At 45.2% G+C, this 21,190-nt stretch overlaps 1 protein-coding gene across 1 annotated transcript; it reads right to left on the reverse strand.

Annotated features, from left to right (window-relative positions):
• Positions 1 to 6,800: 6,800 nt before the first annotated feature.
• LOC146203277 (cathepsin D-like) lies at positions 6,801 to 19,942 on the reverse strand. Its single transcript, XM_084585484.1, has 7 exons — positions 19,875 to 19,942; positions 17,357 to 17,450; positions 13,453 to 13,573; positions 12,896 to 13,337; positions 9,144 to 9,285; positions 7,170 to 7,268; positions 6,801 to 7,033 (listed from the first exon to the last, which is right to left on the reverse strand). The coding sequence occupies exons 1-7, from the start codon at positions 19,937 to 19,939 to the stop codon at positions 6,875 to 6,877; spliced, it is 1,122 nt and encodes a 373-aa protein (XP_084441610.1). The 5' UTR covers positions 19,940 to 19,942; the 3' UTR covers positions 6,801 to 6,874.
• Between the last annotated feature and the right edge of the window lie 1,248 nt (positions 19,943 to 21,190).

The following is a 21,190-nucleotide window of genomic DNA, read 5'->3' on the forward strand; positions in this document are numbered from 1 at the left end:
ATTACGCTTTCTTCTGCTTCACTGCAAACTACGCCTGTGCCCAGCGCCCTCGCGGACCCCCTAAAATAGTTACTGCCCGGCCCGCCAGGCGCCACACGATTTTCGCTCTCACCCTTGCGTTGAAGTGGATGCCATCTTGTTGAAAGTTTCTGCCAAAGCCTTCTGCACGCACTTCTTTGTTTATTTCTGCCAAATCGAAGCCTTTCTCCAGGCTTAACGATTTACCATCACCACGTCTTCTTCAACCTTCCCATTCTGTCCTAGAACTTCCGGCACTGTGCACACCACAATCTGTACTTGATGTGTTATCGACCTTTATACAACTTGTGCGGCGTCACCGTTGAGAACGTCGTCAAGTTCTGTTGCTACCATAACTAGATTGCGCACTGCGGAATTTTTCGACAGCCTTTTCTCGTAGTCTCCCGCAGTGCTTCCTAGAGTTACTATACAGGCTTTGCAAAGCCTATATAAAACCTTTAGTGGATGGGATAGATGGGATGAATGTTAAGAGCGTTCCCTTTGAAACGGAGTGGTGATTACATCACCATACTCAACCTTTCTTTTTTATACCCTTAGATAAGTCCAACTTTACCGACTTTACTTTTAGGTATAGATTATCTTCAAATACCCTTGTTTAATTTTGTTTTAGCTTCCCTGCTTCCGGTTTAGCAGCGTCACCTAACGGCCAATCGTAGAAATTTTATGAATAAAAATATAGCGCGCTTCCCACACCTTCCGGTTGAGGAGCGAGAGCTCGCGGCAAATGAGAGAAATCTATGAAAACAAAAGAGCGCACAAATAAACGAGTTGTTTAGCGACGGTTCGATGACGCAACATATTAGCTCTGTGTTTCTGAATGAGAAAAGGGGCTGTTCTGAAGCGCCTGTTCAGTTTTTTCTTCTTTTCTCTTTTCTTTTTTTCGTTACACAACTGGAAAATTTTCCAAAATTGCAACCAAATTTGGGGTACACTTATGCTTTGCCTTTAAGTGTAGGACACGATAGCATTGAGGGGTCCGTCAGTATTCCAACAATCCGATTCACCAGACTGTTCAAGACGTCTGTGTTCCGGATGGCCATGGCGGGAGACGAATAGAATCTTGCACCCCAAGCTATCCAGAGCCAACTGTGCTGGGTGGCCCCTACCTCACATTATAGCTGTAAACTGGCTACGTCGTAGCCAATGGTGACGCCGCGCAAGCCAGAAAGGGGGACTAATTTTCATTTTCACCCCGACACTTGACGTAAGACATAAAAAAATTTCAGCGAAAGGATGGTTATCATTTTGGTTTTACCACATTGCACTATGATTGCTCCACATTCCTGTGGCAACCCTTGTAACGTTTTGTAAAATGTAGTGAAATAGTTGTATCATTATAAAATACTACAAACGCTGGAATATTGTTTGCTTATAGAAATTTCATCGACCATTCAAATCGCTTTGTTTTGTTTTGTCAGTACTAGCCACATTCTGCCAAAATTCACTTTGAGACCCTGTGTTGGCAACCGCAATGACCCAAGTCTTTCTCGTGCTGCGTTTTGTGAGAACTGTTTACTTACACTGCGTAATTCACGTACAAATTTAAAAGCTGAATGACTAGCCTACCAAGATGTAGCGCCCCTCGTACATGCATGACCAGGAGTAAACCATGCATACTTTTTCGTTATAATTGGAATCACGTGCTCCCTAACAAAAATGAAAGAACATTATTTGACAATGAGAAAGCGCACTAGCATCTACAACTGTCCTGTAGATACCATAGCTCGCAATGTCAATAAGGCAAGCGTGAAAAACGTCTGAACCGCCTGCTCAATGTACTTTTATCTTCACCTATATGCCCCATCGAACGCTGTAGTTTGCTTAAAATAAACATTTCGTTAATAGCCAATGATTCGTCGACATAACGAGAACATAAGCTCCGAGCACTTCTTGATAAGCCTCCACTTGCACTTGGTGGATGCATAGGTCGAAATCAGCTTAACGCCCCGCCGCGGTGTCTCAGGGCTAAGCGAACGGCGCCTGCGTACTATGCGATATCAGTACACTCTAAAAAACCCCAGGTGGTCGAGATTTCCAGAGCCCTCCACTACGGCGTCTTTCATAGCTTGAGCTGCTTTGGGACGTTAAACCGTACTAACCAAACCTTTTTACAAACTAAGCTATCTCTCGGTCCCGGGGAACTCTGGCACCCCAAAGCAGGCGGACATTTATCGTGCTTTGGGACCAATTAAGCAGGAGTTCTCGCACTGCGAAAGCTTGTTTGGGAGTTTCGAATGCAGCGTTGCATGGAAAGTATAGTCTCAATAAAAAGCGAGGAGGCCGTTGCACTCGCTACAGGAACAGTGCGCGCCCTCGCACTGAGTGTGGGTCTAGATTTCTTACTTAGGTGTTGAGAAGCGTTGAAATTATTATATTCACGATTGCAGAATTTAAAAAGTTGCAACACGGCGTCATTATTAACCTTTGCTGTTCGAAAAGCAAGCGGTGACACAAGTGCTTCAGTGAAGGTGATAAGTGAAGGAAGCACTGAACGCCAGAAGTAGACTGTATGAGTCGTAGCATCACTAAAATGACGTGGCGATCGACCTCCCTGAACTGCCCGAAAGAACCTTTGATGAGCGTGAGTGCTAGAAGGAGCGTAGCCTGGGGCATCATGGCTGTGGCTAGGCATGTCTCGACCTTCGAGCCAGAAACTGAGTTTGCGAGCAGCGGCGGCGGCCCGCCACACCCGTTTAAGTACGCCGCTTTATCGACGTCCACCACAGCAGTGCAGACATCAGCGGTGTGTGTGCGTTCTCGAGGCGCTCGCTTTCTTGCAGACATTCGGCTCGACGGGACACGATACTGCGCTAGCTGTTGGTTTCGCCCAAACCGGTCCTTTCCCCAACTTATCTTGTTCTTTGTCTTCATTTCCGGTGTCAATATCATTTTTCCAACGTTTTATTTCCAAGAAATAAAAGGCAATGTTAACTATCGTGTGCGTACGTCGATCTTGCCTTTAAATGTGCGCAACAATGACATACATGATATATTTGCTGTCTTAAAGGCAAGGAGTAGGTAACGGTTGTAAGAGAGGCCGTATGATTTGTGTGTGGAGCACCAGAAGACAGTTCGCAGTTTGCGATTTTTTTAGGCAAAAGCGTTATACGCCAAAACCCAGCCTCCGGCGGCATCCATGGCACGGAAATAAGGAGCATGCTCATTAGCAGATGGATTGCAGGCCTAGCGGTGGTCACCTGCTAAGAACTTGCTCGTTAGGAGGAACGTGCAGAGAGACGCACAGGAAGACAGTGGCGTTTCAGAGGAGGTGAACTGCGGCCACCTACCTCAATAAATTGCCATATGCGAAAGCATCAGAAGCGCTGGTACAGGGGAAACCAGGCGCCTTTTGGAAAAGCCTCTCGCACATGGTAGTGGGCAGATGACATGGCCGGTTGTTCGCCGGTTTGTGTGGCGTCATGAGAGATCACATGCCATGGACTAATTTGCAGGAGCTCTCAACTGGGCAGAAAATTTGAGATGAGAATTAAACCGCTTAGGATCCATGGAGAGGTGCAGCGAAAAAAAAAACAAGACCTAGACAAGGACGACAAGATGTGTCTTGTAGTCATTGTTTCCTTTGCGCTGCATTTCTCCGTAAAGTAAAGAGTTTGTGCAAACATGCATAGTCATGACTTTGGTTCATGGTCAAGACGCATGACTCGTAGTCATTATGCGACGTAGCATGGCACAGAATTTCAGAAAGTAACGTAATACAAAGTAGCGGAAGCCTCTCGCCTTCTTAATTTTCTTTGCCGAAGCAACCAAGGCTAGCATACGGATGACACGGGAAAAACGCTCTAGCAGATTTAATTGGAGATGAAGACCTTCAGCACCCTAATTTGAGGCGCAGGGCAAAAGGTAAAAAAGCTACCCGTCCCTTCAATGCCATACGTGTCCTTGTTGCCGTGTTTACGTTCCACTGCCTCATTCCAGAATTCCAGTGATACTCAGTTGGTTGCTGCATTATGCTGCATATGTCTCCGTGGAAGAAAATGGCTTTTGTAAGAAATAAGGATTGTGTTGCCAGATTGCGAAAAATGTTTGCTTCTAGGGACCCCTCTTCATGCTCAAACCAATAATATGGCGTGATGCATACGGCGTGTAGTTATACGCTGCATGCGCTTTGTGTGCTGTGTGACTTAAGTGCGCTCAGGAGTGATACGTTCACGCTTCCAAACATAGCTCTTTCTGGTCATTGCGGAGCCATTGTTAGAACCATCCATGTGTAGTAGATTGAGTAACAATTGCAATGCTGCCGGATGTCTTCAGTTCAGAGAAACCAGCATGCACGCAATATATTCACGAAGGCAAGAACTCGCCATAAGGGCTCGCATAATGCCGTAAATATAGGCGAGTACCCGAAGAGGGACGAGGTCGCGTTAGGTAGGTTTTCCTTATAAGGTTATTATATAAAAACTAATGTTGGTTGACCATGGAAGGTTGGTTACGGGGCAGTATACGATGCCTGCTCTCTGCGAATGCGGCGTCGAGCTTCAGTTGTTTGTTCTTCTCCAAGTCCGCGCTCTATTGCTAACGATCAATCGGATTAGGTGCGTGAGGTTCCCGTAGTGTTTTTGGTAGGGTAAAACGTTCAAGTTTACGTTGTTTTGATGTGAGCTGAATCCACGCATTTTGCTTGAAACCTTCGGTATCTGTTTTCCTGGCAGGATGAGTTGTATCAGGGGATTTTCTTTTGGCAAGGTGTGTTCGATGAAGCATGTGGAGTAAAGGCTTAAATGCTGTAGTGTAGCTTCGTGCAAGTCACGCACTGAGCGTCTACTTTTTCCAGGACGGTTAGTCACGTCCGGCTTGGAGATCTGTTCTCGCACAATAAGGCAATGTATTCGACGTAGACGGTGTGAGGGGTCTGTGGACGCAAGCCTGTATAGTGATGTCATACGCACGCATATTGACGGGGTTTGAGATATCGGTCCTTGAGCTTTTCTTAGGATAAAGTTGACTGACTAATACACAGATGTTCTTGAAGCATGCTGTCCTGAATGTGTGACTTGAGGAATGTTGTGCTAGAAGTTGCTCAAGAATTCGACTTCAAAACTTTCGCAAAACAATGTAGTACATGTACTCAGGGTGGTTCACGTATGTCAGCGAATAATTTCTTCAAAAATAGGAGTTTTGGATTAAAAAGAAGGTTTCTTCGACGCAGTATGGTCGGCAGTGGTGTGCACTGCCATTCTGCTAAGACATGTTAACTACTAGAATGATTATTCGATGTATAATTATTTCTGCTAGACATCATTGTCAATCGTTTGGAGATTTTTAGCTCACCACAAATAATAAACATACCAGATTTTAGACATTTAGAAACGTTAGAAACGCGTTTGTCGTCGACACTACACCGAAAAGAATTTCGTGCCCGCCTACGGGCGAAACCGCAAGTATGCTGTCGTGGTTGCCGCTGAATACGCTCCCAGGCAGCGCAGTTTTGTTAGGCTGTTTTTCCGTTTATATAAAACCACATTGAGAAAAAAGGCTTTTATTTGCATCATCAAGACATAGTTCCTATGGCACAGTTAGCAGGCGGTCTCTTGTCATGGCAATAAATGCTGCCGCGACCGAACGCTGCGACAGGTTGCTGGAAATTTGCTATTAATTGGACGATTTCACAATTTGTCACGATTGACGTGTTAGGGACCCGCCATTTTGACGTCACGCTCACAAACTTGAGATCGAAATTCAGAGCTGTGCGTAATCCAGTCCCACGACTACAGCAACTAAACATGAAGTAATTTAACATGTATTTGCGTTTGCCATTGCCAGTTATTAACTGAAAATTCTGTTCATGCTAAGCGAAACCTCTATTTTTGTAGTGCATTTTCTAACCATAATTAACCAGAAGGCTTTTGGTTGTAGTCAACATGTACTGAACATGAATGTATTTATTAGCTGCCACTAAATAATTTATTTATAATTTTTTATTGTTAGATATCATTTCGATATCTTTTTTCTTGTTTGCGTATAACTCAGGACATCGCTTCGCAGTCCAGAGAGCGGTCGTCCGCATTGATGAAGTGCTATTAGTGGAACATATAGATGGGACTGACGGCGTTTAACCGCCTTGTATTCCAAAATACCGGTACAGTGAACCGCTATTATTGCGGCGCTCATGCTCAACACACGTCATAATCATATACGCTATGCAGCGGTAATGGCCAAAGCACGCCGTGAATACCAAGAACAGCGTGTCGCGTCTCTTCACCACTGGAACATTTGTAATCCCTTTGCATAAACAAAGGCAGAGAGTCAGCTGCTTACTGGTTGAAAGTAATAATGAAAGATTTGAATGGTTTCAGGGAACAGAGTATGCCCTCTGCGGTTTGGATACAGCTTTACTGGCCTATAATTTGGTAAAAATCTAAAATATAGCTACGTAACCAGTGAGTCCAATGCACTATGTAATGGCGTCAGGTTTCGCAACAGCATTGTGCGACGTAACACAAACGCCCATCAAAGCTTCCGCATGTCAAGGTGCATTTGCCGTTCCGTTATGCGTGCTGTACAAAAAGAAGGCCGCGAGGGGGGGGGGGGGGATGCTCCATGACGAACCACACAATTTTTAAACAGATCTCGGATGGTTGTTACACCTGTGGATTTGACAGTGGTGACGCCCACATCCAACCTTTGCAGGCAGAAAAGCATATTGGCAAAAGCTGCGTAACACTTATTGACCGCGTACGACAGAAGCAGGTTATCGCTTATAGAGGCACAGATGTATCACAAGTACAAATGTGCTTGTTGCAGACTTTTATTAGATTGGCCTCTTTACAATGAAGGGCCTTCCTCCATACACGTGAATGGCTTCGGATACTTGACACTACACAGCAGTGGCAAATCCCACACGGTTCTGGCCCCTGTCGAACACGGTGTAGAACTTCTGAATGAATACCGCACCCAGGATCCACGGGGGTGAACCGGAAGCTGCCGACTCGGAGATACGCGTGAAACACTGCTCGCCGCTGGGCTGGGTCGGGATCTGGGAGGAGGCGCCGGAGCATCAGCAAAGTTGTTTGGACGCGAACTTAGCAAGCCCACACCCATTATCTCCATCACTATTTTTTCCTACAAGAGGCCCCATTCTTGAGAATAAAGGAAGTGGGGCTTGTGCTTACCCTAATGGTGTAATAGTCCGATGTCAGAGGGTATGCCTTCCCGTTCAGAGTGAAGGTGATTGGTGGCAGGCTGGGAATGCCATTGCAGTCAACCTCGTACTGCAGGTAAAACGATCAGTGAACATGTTAGGAGCATAGTTTCGAAGAAACATGTTTACAAATCTGAACAGAACAGCTGAGCTCTTGGTTAATGATGGCTTGCCATGCGGCATGCATGGTCAGCTAGATTGGCTTGAAGTAATAGTGCAATGTTAAGGATACAAGCATGGTTTCTAAAGAGAGAGACAGTGGCTTGCCTCATCACAGAGAGTAGATTTAAGAAAACTGCTTTCTCTGTGGGTCCTACTCAGACACACTGGAGGCTGTTACTGTATAGACATCTGCTGTCACTGCGATGTCGCCCGCTGACATGACATCCGATCGGTAAACAACTTACGGTCATATCGGCCAGCCAAATAATTAGTTTAGGATGTGCTGCTATGAATGTTCCTCTCCGTCTCGAACGTGCAAGCACCAGCGCCGATCGAAGCGTATTTACATGCATCGTCACCTCGTTTGTTCTTTTTATGCGAGCGCTTTTCAACAAATGGACCAGTTATCTAACTTACTGTAGCCCTTGCACTAGGCTTTCTTAATCTTCCGCTAACAAGTTTTAAATCATGCAGTGCTGCTTCATGTTGTTATTTGTTCTTTTTTTCCTTTGTACATAGAGGTCCCAGTACATTGTCAAACTTTGGGACCTCTTTCTGCAACCTTCTGTATACTCAAATGATTTATTTATTTCTGAATAAACTTTGAACTTTGAAAGGTTACTTTGTTAAAGCGCCTTGCGCTTGTAGCAGCTTACTCAAAACGGGCGATCGAGCTTAGCAAAACACTTTTAAGCGAGAAGAGCGTAAACGTGAAATGACGTAAAAAGAGAACCGATGTGTGCGCCCCGTCTTCTTTCTTCTACGAATTCGTGTAATATAAACCATGTTACTTATAGTTTAAATAGCACAGCACAATATCTTCAGTGTGATAGCTTGTGCCGCTTATGTCGCGTGCTATGTGTATTGAGATTGTCCTGATGATGCGGTGTCACTAGATTTTCGGAGTACCGGTCTCTTTCCCGGTGGGAGTATAGAGCGAAACTTGCACCACATCTTTCGGATTCGACTGGTTTCCTTGAGGACTCTGACCCCTTGTAGAAATGCACTCTGCAAAAGCTGACTGGATCCTTCCTGATTCAAACACATCCACGACTTTAGAGTGCCAAAGCTGGGGAGTGCCACGGTCAGAAATCGCCTATCACCGTCTGCGAAACTTTAATTTCGCTTCTAGGAAAGACTGCTTCGCGCCAACAGCCCAGCGGTACTGGTTCACTTCTGGAACAAACCTCTTCTGTAATAGCTCACTATGATTCGAAGCAGCATGTCAGAGGTAGGATGGGGGAGGGGGGGGGGGAGGTAAAACAAGGGGCGAAAATATACGCGCCATCAGAGCGCTGAGAATCACATATACAACACAAAACATTTCATCTCTCTAAAGCATAATAGATCGGCTGTTTCACGTATGTAGAATATCCCTAACGAACGAAATAGAGTAGTCGGAGGGGTGCGTTTCCACAGGTATACTTGACGCCAGTATCTTTACACGTTGTTTAACAATGCGGGTGGCTGTACAATTTTTATTGCCTTCAGAGCATACACGTTTCACCGTCGCCTACAGGGCAATGCAGGTCACTTGCTTTATTAATCTTCCACACGAGCATATTACGACTGCTAAGAGATGCTGCCTTGAATTGACAGCTGTTTGGGAGACGAAAGCCAAGGTTAAGCACTCCTAACACTGATGCTCGATCGTTGCTCTGCCCACAACTCTCAGGAAACAAGGGCGCAAAAATAACTTTATACCTTGCAAAAATTCAAGGTGGGACAGTGTTTCATTAAGGTAAGCGAAATAAATAGTGACGAATTTGCTCAGCGTACGTACGTATCCCATGTTCGTGCGTGTTGCACCGATAGCCTTGTGCAGGGTTTCGACTTCTGATTTCGGGCCCGTGAGGAAAGAGTGTCCAGAATCGACGTAGGCGTCACATCCGCCGATGCAGACCTTGGTGCCTTTTACGTCTATGCTGCAAAAAAGGGCATAAAAAAGGAAGACGGTAACCAAATGGGCGTGCAGACAGATGTTCAGAGTTATTTTTCATGCATTACATATCATTAACCAGTAACATCTATTCTTTTGGCGCAAAGATGCTGATTTTGCTTTTGCTGAGCGTAAACATACGCCACTGGAATCGATTGAACCATGCACATAACACTTCAAACGACGTTTTCAGCAGTCAAGAGTGTATGAGAGAAGTTTTTCGTAGCCGTAGAGTGCCAAGGGATCATGTGAAAGCAGCATGTTCATCTACTGGCAAATCAATGCTCCATCAGAGGTCACGTCTTCCGAGTTTGTTGTAATTTTTTATGGAACTAAGCTATGCCTTCAGTGGCCCCCTCAGAGAGCCGGGAAGAGATCAAAAACGAGTTTAACAAGGAGCGCTGCTCTGGAAAAAGGAGAGAGAGTACAGGATTGGGTGGAGAAAGCATACATGAGAAAAAATAGAGGGTTATTTATTTATTTATTTATTTCCAATACTACCAGTCTCTAGTTGAGACCATAGCAGGTGGGCATTACATTCATAATATCGACAAAATGATGATGACAAGAATTAAAGCAGCTCTACAAAAATGCATTATTAGGCAATTCTTAAAGCACAAAAAACTGAAAATGTGTTATCAAATTCGCACACACAGCTCACAAATAAAGAACACATACAAGTTCAAAAACGAAACAATGGGATAACAGGCTGTCGACTGCGTCGAAGCGAACGAAAAAGAAAGCGAAATTTGTAACCGAATAATGTCAGCTCACACCGTGGCCTGTAGTTTGGAACAAAAACTTGAAAATTAATCAGCGTTAGTAACAGATGAGTGCAGACAATTGCATTCGCTTGCTGCCAACGGGAACAAAGAATGTTTAAATGCATCACTGTGACATGAAAATTCGGTTAGCGTGAACGCGTGATGGTTTCTTAACTTTCGCTTATGTGATAATGAAACAAACTGGGATAAGTCGATGTTAAAGGCGTTATGTAGTAGCTGATATAAAAATTTTAATCGCGCCAACTTTGCTCTTGCTGATAGCGTTTCGAGCCCGGATATTACAGCTAGTTCAGTTGGTAAATCTGTTCGCTTGTATTTGTTATAAATGAAACTTAGTGCTTTACGCTGTATCCTTTCAAGCCTCGAAATGTTAGTAAGAGACTGGGGAAACCAAACGGTTTTAGCATATTCTAGTACTGGTCTAATAAAAGTCTTATAAGCTAAAAGTTTAGTTTGTGTAGGGGCTAGGCGAATACATCTTCTAAGAAAAAATAACTTGCACAATGCTGTAGCAGTGATGCTACTAATTGTTCATTCCATCTAAGATCTGAAGTCAGTTTGACACCTAAATATTTGTGCTTGTTAACAAAGGTAAGTGGAATGTCATTCATTTTACACACGAAATTAGAAGGCTGTTTTTTCCTGGCTAATGCCATTGCTACGGATTTCTTTGTGTTGATTGACATCTGCCAGTTATTGCACCATTCAGCAATTTTTTCTAATGACCTGTTAAGAATGACATGATCTTCGTGGCTTTTTATTTCTCTGTATATTATGCAGTCGTCAGCAAAGAGTTTGATCTTACAATTAATATTGGCAGTAATATCGGTAATAAAGATAAGAAATAACAGGGGTCCCAGAACAGTGCCTTGAGGAACTCCGGATGTGACTGCTACCGATCTGGATTGCACGTGGTGGTAGAATACGAACTGTGACCGTTGATGCAAAAAGTACTCTATCCAAGCCAATATTTCGCTATCACCAATGAAGCCTCGCAACTTTGCGATTAGTTTCGAATGACACACGCAGTCAAATGCTTTAGCGAAATCGAGTATTATAATGTCAATTTGGCTGCAGTTATCAATATTTAAAGCGAGGTCGTGAACAACTTCCGTTAATTGAGTAATGGTAGATAGGCCGCGGCGAAACCCATGCTGATGACGTGATAATAAGTTAAAGCGTTCTAAGAACTCAGTTAGGTGTTTAGAAATTATATGTTCCAACAATTTACACGCAGTGCTAGTCAGTGATATTAAATATCTTTAAGCGCTCATGCGATAGGATTGCTGTACGAAAATTAAAGGTTGCTCCAAGTTAGGGCTTTAGTTAACAGCAGCATTTAGTAGCACTACTAGTTTGCAGTGCTCAGTTCTTGGGCTGAGTTAGAGAATAGGGCAAATTAGTGGCTTGAATTAGTAGTGAGATGTAGCAGAGGCAAGGAGTTTTTCTGTTCGTTAGTTCTAATTAGTAGGGTTAAATTCATCTAAGTGTAGCTATAAGTGCTGCAATGTGCAGTTGCTGTACATTTTAAGGTATAAGAGGCAACCACATAACGCCACAGAGCTATCATACTGAACGAACGCTCATCAGAGGGGCAGAGTTACCGCACACGGCTCGCAACCGAAAGGGCAGCAGTTCAATTGATGTCCGACCACTTTTTTTAGGCAGCACCTGGCAACGTTGTTTGAATGGTATCGCGACCTTGGACGTCATCACTCGTCTGCTCTTGATCTCTTTATTATTATTATTTTTTTTTTTCGTTCCGGCGCTAGTTTACCTTGTTTTATTTGCACCGCTCTTTTTCCCTCCATCTCGCGGCACATATGTGTGGAGCGGGAAGTCATCCTCTATCGCACTCACGTACAGTGGTGAGCAGCCTTGTCTAGGGCGCTCCGACGGCGGTCTGCGGAACACACCAGCGACATCTAACGTTAGGCTCTGGGTTTCAGGTAGGCGTCTCGTGCGCATGTGCGACAATTCAGAGGGATGCCTGCTCATCGCTTGCTTGTCCAGCCCCCGCCTTGCGAGTACCTTTCGTACCGCCAAGGCCACACTGCCTGCAATTGTGAGGCTGTGACGGTTGCTAGAGCGTTGCGATGCCACCGCGTTTCTCGAGTGTAACGAGACGGCCAGCAAAGCAAGCGCGAGTGATAGCGGATTAATGCGCGTTCCTGCATGCGCACCACTTGCCACCCCTGTCCTTTATCGTTGAGGAAGTCAAGTTCCTTGATTTGTATGGATGCTAAATGCTGTGTCCCTAATGGCTGATAACCCGGTCCAAAAACACGCCACCAAACAATATGCCTGCAACGCATGGTGCGCGGTCGTATCCTTATACGGACAGGACAAACCAGACACCAAACAATCAACAAAGCCCCATTCTCTCACCTGTCTGATGATTCTTTGAAACACGCGATCATCCGCCATCACATGCAGTCACTTTTCAACCGAGCGATCACCCAGTATCACATTGTACTTGCCTAGCCACTTCGCGATTCGCGCGAAACGCATTGATTTTCCAGCGCTGTTACATATCACTAAGCGCGTACCTGGTGGCATGAAGCGTAAGCACTGGGCGGAAATGAGGCTGAGAACAAACTAGCGGGCACTGCTTTATTTTGGGCGCGCATGCGCATAGGACACATAACTCAAACCCAGAACCTAACGTTAGGCGGCGCTGACTTGCAGCGCGGAGCACCGTCGGCGCGCTCTATAGACAAGGCTGCTCACCACTGTACTGTGTGTTGACCCAATCGAGGAATTTCGTTATTCCCATGGAGTTTTCAGCGAAAATGTGCTTACAGGACTTACTTGTCCATCCTGATCTGCCAGTAACCGGTCTGGGTAACCGGCACGTAACCGATGCTTCCCGTGTAGCGCTGCGAGTTGATGCCACCGAAGTAGATCTCCCCGCCATTCTGATCGCTAGGTACCTTGGTCAGGTATAGCGAGAAGATGGGCTGACGCACGACGCCCTGCTTCGCCATGGAGTCGAACAGCGGCACCTGGCTGTTCTGAGAGATGCTCGGGTAGGCCAAGCCGAAAATGCCATCGAACTTTGCGTCCCTGTACAGCTTGCCATCCGAGTGCGTCATCTCACCAAACTTGTACTGCGTCACAATGCCCGACCCAATGCCCACGTTGTCGATGCTGGTGATTCCACGCACCACTCCGTTACCGTAGCGGATCCTGATGGAGCGCCCGTTGGCGGTGTACGTGCTGGACTTGCTGCTGTCGTACTTTGCGTGATTATCTGCGATCGAAAGGAGCGCCGGTTAGGAGATCATCATGAATGTCCCGAGTTGATGAATCACGTGCTTTCAAGAACAAACAATGTGTGTTGTTCCGCTGCGCATGCGCATACTTACTGCACTGCATTGTGGGATCGCAGTTTATAGACGGCACCCAAAAGTTACTGGAGCCCGTGTCCATGAGAAGCTTGAATGACTGGGGCGGTGTGCCAACGGTCAGGACTCCGTAGTACTGCATCTGTCGGGTGGGGAGTTGAAAGGACAAAATTATGGCCTAACTCGACGATGGAGTAATGCCATGCATGAAATGGCCAGTTTCGGACGAATAACGCGCGGACATTGCATGGTCCGCAGTGAACACCAATGAAGTAGACGTGCTGGTCTCCTTAGTAGCATAAATGCCATGCAGTGTTCGTTTGTGTCGCATATTGACGAACGTCTTGCGTCACTGTCATCATTGTAACTCTACGGTTTATCGCTGCCGCTAATGAAGGTTCCGAGACTGCGCATGAGACTGGAAAGCAGCTTGGGTTTAAAATTGGGGTCTGTTTATAGCGTTTGAACGCACTTAGCAGCATGGCCACAAAGCTATTGCATTATGACAACATTTTGCCCATATCTTTTGTAGATATGAAGGAAGAAATATGAGGGCACTGAATTATCATTATGTTTGACAACGCGACAGTATTGCGCCTCTGTGAGATTTTTAATGGGTGGACGCTTTCCACAGGGCGCGAAGCTTTGGCATCATAGTTAAGCGCCAACGGATAGATTGACACGTGTGCACGCGGCTCAGCGCAGCTTCCGACTGCTGCTCTTCCGCCACGGAACCCAACGAAACCGCCTCCGCGCTCCATCCATCGCACAATGCGTGACCTCAAACCCTGGTCCCTCCATTTAGTGCCTTCAGCTCCCTTGGTGCATCGGCAGCTGCGCACACTCGTCACGCCACTTAGATTGTGACGGCACAATCCAACAAAGGGGCATTCCTTGACTGACAAAGCTGGATGCTGTATTCTTGCTCCAACGCGGATTCTGTGCATTTGAATAAAACGGGGAATTCTTCACTATAAATTCCAGGGGCACTGAAAGCGAGTTCACACGGGGAAGAAAGACTCATGATACCGATAGGCATTGAATCGCCTCTCATCCACCCGGAAACTTTTTGTTTTCGCTCTGCCGTTCATACGCCAGACCGAGCGAGAAGAACAACGATTACAGTCCGGTATCGAGCTCTACTGAGGCAAGCGTCATCTGTTTGCTGCGCTCGGCTTATTTACTTTTTTTTTTTTTTGCCGTTTACACCCTACCCACCCATAGACAACAGAGGGGAGAGTGCCGGTCTCTTGTAGGGCTGGTTGAGCACCCTGCCTTCATTGTTCCGGGACTGGCAAAGCAATGGCAATACTCCCCTGTTGACGTCAAGTGCGCTAAAAGATGACACGTGCCAGGATTCGGGCGAAAGCCCGGCGACCACCATGATTCACGAAAGTTGGACATTTTTAAAAAGGTCCTCGCTTTCGAAGTCTCGTACGCGGCTTGAACGCTCAGTGTCTGTATACAACATAACAAAAGCATTTAGTATCATCCTTGCGAACTGCATTTAGTCACCCTTTCGAGATCCCTGCTTGTTGTCACTATGCCGCGTCCCTATGGCTCTCCAGTGTGAAAAGTCGTGCTTTTTGCCATAGCTTAGTGTATAGGTAACGGATTGAATTTCCTTTCGCACAGTTTGGATTTTGGGTGACCTCCCGTACACTTCAAAGAGACCGGCTTTTATTTTGATAGAGTAGCGCTCAACGATGATAAGAAGAGAGAAACATGCAGAGGGGAGCCGACAGTAATTGACACCATGGAAAGCGTAGTTGAACATTTGGGGAGTGTTGATAAATGTGAACTAATACCGTAATCATGGAGATAAAAATATGAAAAGAGAAGAAAGAGCAACCACATGCTGCCTGTGGAATCAGGTGGTTTAAGAGGGTTGTCACAGAGCTTCCACTCTTCCTGTTACGTCACGTCTTACGCGACAGTCGCGGTAACTCAGGGCATTTCACTTCCGTCGCTGTGGACGAGATTGGCGCTAGCGAACACTCTCAAGGGTAGGTTACACATAACTTAAATACCCCAAAAAAGTGGAAGAATAAACAGCCGCCACCGTAGTTCAGTGTGTGGAGCACCGGACGCGAGCTCGAGGTCCTGGCTTCGGATCCCACCGGCGGCATGTGGTGGTGTTGTGAGATTATGATATAAGTGTAGAATATTACAGAAAAGGAGCACTCGAATACCCAAGAGAACAGTTTTATAATTTTATTTGGGTGAAGAGAATAGCATAAGCAAATGTTTTATTTTAGTTTACGCTTTCTCCAGCCAGCCCTTCACGGAAAAGTAACTCTCCCTTCGCACTCACATGCCGCGCACGCACCGATCGAGGCGGCCGTGATTCAGACGATGTGCTTTTAGGTTTTGTCGTTAGATGACGCCGCACGTTTTTTGCAATTCTTGGGCAATCGGGAACCGTCTGTGATGAATATGCTTCAGTGCTCAAAATAACGGCTTGAGGGGCTAGTTGGTGCTGCATAGAATTCAGAAATGTGGCGCAACAAACACAAACACAAGAGAAGAGTGTGTTGTGTGTCTTCTCTTGTGTTTGTGTTTGTAGCGCCACATTTCTGAATTCTATGCTTCAGTGCCATAACAACTTTGAGGGTGGAAACTGAAACTGATGATACTCTGCGCTAAAGAAAACATGTTTAATTACTAACTGGAGAGTCAGATTTAATATAAGTTTTTGGTTCATCACTCTTGTTGACAGATTTAGTACAGCGTCTAGCGAGTGCATTTCGCTTCGTAAAGTGACACTGTGGCGACGCGGGGCTCCATCTGGAAGAAACTTCAATTGGAAATGTAAGCATGCTCGTTATTGCTTCGTTTTGTGAAGTGAAGACACCGTGTCTGTGGTCCACGAAAGGCGCTGAAATGCTCCGCTATCGTCCTTGAGTGAAGGATTAAGCATCAATTAAGCAACAACGAGGCAGGTTTGTCACAGATGAGGAATGCGTATTGACTCTGGCCAGACGACGCTGACACTTCCAGGAACGTTTTAGCAAAAGAGGGGTCTCGCCGATCACTGTACAGAAAGTTTTGTTTGACAAGCGTATAGCTAGTCGTGTTGACTGAATTTGCTGGAAGCGAAAGTTTTGCAGTTAATCTCGGTGACGAAAATATATACATACATATATATATATAAGCAGATAAATGGAGGGGAAGTGAGGGTGCTCGTTATAATACATGAAGGAAAGAAGCCAACAGTCGGCGAGGCCAAGGAAAGCACTGGGGATTGTACTTTGTCTTATTTTTCTTTTAATTTTTACTTCGATAATCACATATATTAGTAATGTAATCTGTAACAGTAATGTAACAGATTACATTACTAATTTATGTGATTATCGAAGTAAAAATTAAAAAAAAATAAGACAAAGTACAATCCCCAATGCTTTCCTTGGCCTCGCCGACTGTTGGCTTCTTTCCTTCATATATATATATATATATATATATATATATATATATATATATATATATATATATATATATATATATATACATATTTGAGGCTAGCACTCTGATACCCCTCGTAGAACACATCTCGTTCTCGAAACCCAGAATGTTGAAAGGTTAGTGCTCGAAAACATCCCAGTGCGAGTGCAATTTGCTCCTCGCTGCGTCAATGAGCGATCTTGTCATCCTGCTATTCTCATTGTCTCCCATCATATCCTATCTCTCCCACTATTCGCCTCCACCGGGGCAAACTAGCAGGGTAGATAATCATAACAAGGACTCTGTCATAACTGAGGCCAATGTTTTCGTCCTCATATGTGACTAAACGTCAGTATAGTCAGCAAACATCAGCTACACCTTCAAGAGTCGCTAATGACTGACCAAGAACAAAATATTTTTCAGCTGGTCATAAGCATGCCGTAAAAGAGGTATAACGTGCACTGCCTTTGCATCATATGCTTACATTCAGATGGTTGGCGAGAATTATAGGGATAGGGTCGCCAGGAGCACGGGCGAGACTTTCGGTTTCATTCGTTATCTTCCATCCGAGTTGGATACTGAAACGAAAAAGCACGAATCGAAGACGGTAATCCGCTAGGTATTGCTAGGCATTCGTACCGTTAACGTCAATCTGATTTATCGTTAAGTTTCGTAAGACTCCTTGATACTCTTGTCAACAAAAGAAAAGTCTTTGGCAAGGTGGGGACTACAAATGAATAATTTACCCAGAATGGATTGGTTGGAATTATCTTCTTTGGGTTAATCGTATAAAATATTCTCGCAACGAGGGAGGGGGGGGGGGGAGCAGCACGAGGTACTTAATTCGTACGCACTTTACAAGTGCGACGCCTACTCTTAAAGACATCAGCGTTTGCAGCATATCTTTGAAAGCGAAGTTCGAAGCCGCTATGACGTAAGCATGCTATGACGTCAGCTACCCTTGATGACGTTTTAGTTGCCAATGATTGCTCAGAATAAAATAATACTACTTGAACGCACTGCTTCATCCAATGAAGCTTAGCGATTGAATGATGGGACTATAGAAACGCTGACCGTGTGTTTGATAAAACCGGACTGAAGGAAATACGTGTTATGTCTATACGCTCTGAAAAAAAAAAAAAAGAAAAAAAAAAACTTGCTCCAAGAACCAGTTATATATTTTTTTTTTGGCCCAAGTGCATACAGAAATGGTGTGACTAACGGTAATATGCAATAGACTGCGCATAGTTTTGTAACATTTCTAAGATTTACTACAATGCTAGCATTAAAAAAAAAAAAACGTCGCGTTTATAATAATCACTCCCGATGAATTTCGCAACATTATAAGAATCGAAAACACGATAGATTCACATCTGCACATAAATTGTCGCGCTATTCTGTATCATTACTCTTCTGTATCTTTCTGCATTTCAATGCTGTCACTGTCACAGCTGCTTAAGCCGAGCAATGGAGCCTGATGAAAGGAGGGGTAGGAATCCTCTTGCGGGTTTGCGAGTTATAGACCTCAGCAGAAGACTGCTCGACCTTGCGGACAATATGCTATTCCCGTAACCATTTCATGCTTACATCTACTTTCAACGACGAGAGCCCCAATTCTTTAAATCAGGGTTCGTGCCCTAATCAAATCATGTCCGCAGCTACCCTTTAAGATGTCGAGCGAAGGCGATCGGATGAGGGAAATATAATAGATGACATTTTTTTTTTTTTTTTTTTGGGGGGGGGGGGGCAGTAAAAGTAATTTTTCGAACTTTTTTGACTACAAATAAGGTGGATTAGCGTGGGTGAACATTAGAAAATGCTTAATTGGGAAAGAACTTTCCGTACTGGTGTCTCCTGACCCCGAATGGTTTTCCTATCAAATGCGCTAATTCTGAACGAAGACTCAAATGTGCTCATGGAAAAAGCAGTCCTCGGTCTGCTACTTGAGCAAAACATGTTGCGAGGTTAGTTGGCTAATGACTCAGGAAACGAATACCGCGCATTGGAAGAGGACATGTCCCATCGACTACCTTCCGTGTCATCTCTCGCTGAGCTTATTTCTTTCAAATGTTGAACTGCATATCTCTTTTTTTTTTGTAGCGCTTCCTGCATTTCTACCTTCTCTAGAGAGGTGAGAGACGTGCTTTCTAATCACTAGTAAAATAGAAGTGAGCACGAACGAAGCGTTTCGATGCCAATTTCAATGACGCGAAGGGTTTGAAGGAGGCTGCGTCTGACAATGCCTTCATGCTCATCTGTCTTATAACTTGAATAGCTGACAGAGGCGCGTTCATCATTCACACGATGTTTGCTCAATACCAGCAGAAGTTGCCACGTTGCATCCATACCCATCGAAAACCAAAGTGTGACGAAGGCAAAAGTTCTTGCGACGCCACATGCTCCAATGACAATACATAGTCCCGCAGTCTTTCGCGGGCATGCCTGGTCTTTTTGCACTATAGGCTTGCACAGGTACAGTGCTCACGCCGTGCAGCCTATCTTTCTGAAGGGACAATTGAGGGCGCCGCCTGACCCCAGAGTGAGGCGGTAGCAGAGTTTTCATGGCCGCTCGTAGATTTCGCGGTGTACGAGACTGCTGCTGCCCCAATGGCAAGGAGCCCACTTTGGGACAGCCGCAGAAGCCCCGGTGCCAGGTGGCCAGCCAGTAGCTACAAAGAAGTACACGTGGTTCGTGGCAAAGACCAGCAGTGTCCTACGAACACTAAGTCGCTGTGGCATTCGTCACATGGGATAAGCATGCAGGGGCACTTCTCGAATATCTGACAGCGTTTGTCTCGTCCTATAACCACGCATTTAGGTCGCCTCTCGCAGACATATGCAGCCTTCTGTATGTCAGAGAGTCTCAATGATCTCACAATCTCACTCACTTTAAGAAGTTTCTAATTAGTAATAATTGGTTGATCCTAGGTAAATAAATAATCGAACGCAGAGAGTTGCTTTGGCGGCAGGTAACAACCTGACGGGTGTTAAACTTGACCTACCTGAACTGTCCAAGGGAACCGCTGATCAAAGAGATAGCTAGAAAAAGCGAACCCTGGAACGCCATGCTGGTAGCCTGATCAGCTCCGACCTTCCTGTCAGAGCGTCGCCTTCTGCTGCTTGGGCCGCAGCGGCCCTCTGCTAAGTACTCTTGAGAACGCTGCTTATCGGTCAGCGGCGCTTGCTTTCTTGCAGACTTGTAACCTTAGCTAACAGAACATGGAGCGATTCCTTGTTTTCGTCTTTCGTTGCCGTCAGTATCAACAGGTCCGCTTGCACGTTTTGCCCAAGGAAAAAAAAAAAGTTATTGAAGAAGCACGTGTTTCGATATGTCTTTCATAATCATGGGAGAGCGTACACTGTCAGGCAGGAATAGGAATTCGTAAATTTTCTTAAAGATGCATGGTCAGTTGTTGCAGGAGAAGGCAGACCTTTGTGCATAAGACCTCGATTTCCTTGTTGATTTGTATATGCTTCTTGTGCACACCTGGAAAAAAAGCTACCGTTCCATGGTTTTCGCGGTAAACAGAAAGAGTCGAATTTGTGCTCCACTTGAAGGTCGTCGTGTTGTGCTTCGCTGGTCAGCTCAAATTAGGATGTGAGTCTGGATTCCGGTATTTACGCCAGATGCTCGACGACATTCAGTGTTTTTTTTTTTTTTTTTTTATGCGAAAACCATGGGCTAGGAAGTTCCTTTTTTTCGATATTTATTGCCTCGGGGTATAAAAGGAATGTTATGAAGGATGAAGGGTATGGTCAAATAAATGAAAAAAGGTTGGCTGTTGTAATGAAGTCCAGGAGTGAGCGATGATGCGGTACCTGCGTCTAAGAGGCATATGGCGACGGATTAGGGGGGAGAGGCCAGCTGCCACCAGGTGCTGGATCCGCGTTGACTTCAGCGCTGAAAATTTCCACAACAGGTAGTGGATATCGGCTTCAGCACCTCGGAACTTACAGACGGGGCACTCAGGGTGGGGATACAAATCTCGAAACAGAGGCCACTTTCGAGTCACTGTAGGTGTTAGGACCACCCCAAATCGAATCTTCCGAAGTGCCACCACCTCTGCACGGGTTAGATCACGAGGGAGACTTTCCGTACACAGAAGTATGAAATTATGTGCACGGCTGCTCCTTTATTGTTAAAAGGAGGGCAGCATCATCCAATTTTATGAGTTTTTCTTTTAGCTGCAAAAGCGCCATAGCAGCAGCCGCTAAGCTAGAATTCCCGCGGGAGAAAGCTTTTCCAAAAGCTAGAAAGCGTGGTATCCCCAATTCATTTTGTTTTGGATAAGCCTAGTAAATAAGTGGTTCTTGAGGG

This window comes from Amblyomma maculatum, chromosome 1 (assembly GCF_055883805.1).
Source record: "Amblyomma maculatum isolate TAMU_Amacu chromosome 1, ASM5588380v1, whole genome shotgun sequence".
Classification (NCBI taxonomy): Eukaryota; Metazoa; Arthropoda; class Arachnida; order Ixodida; family Ixodidae; genus Amblyomma; species Amblyomma maculatum.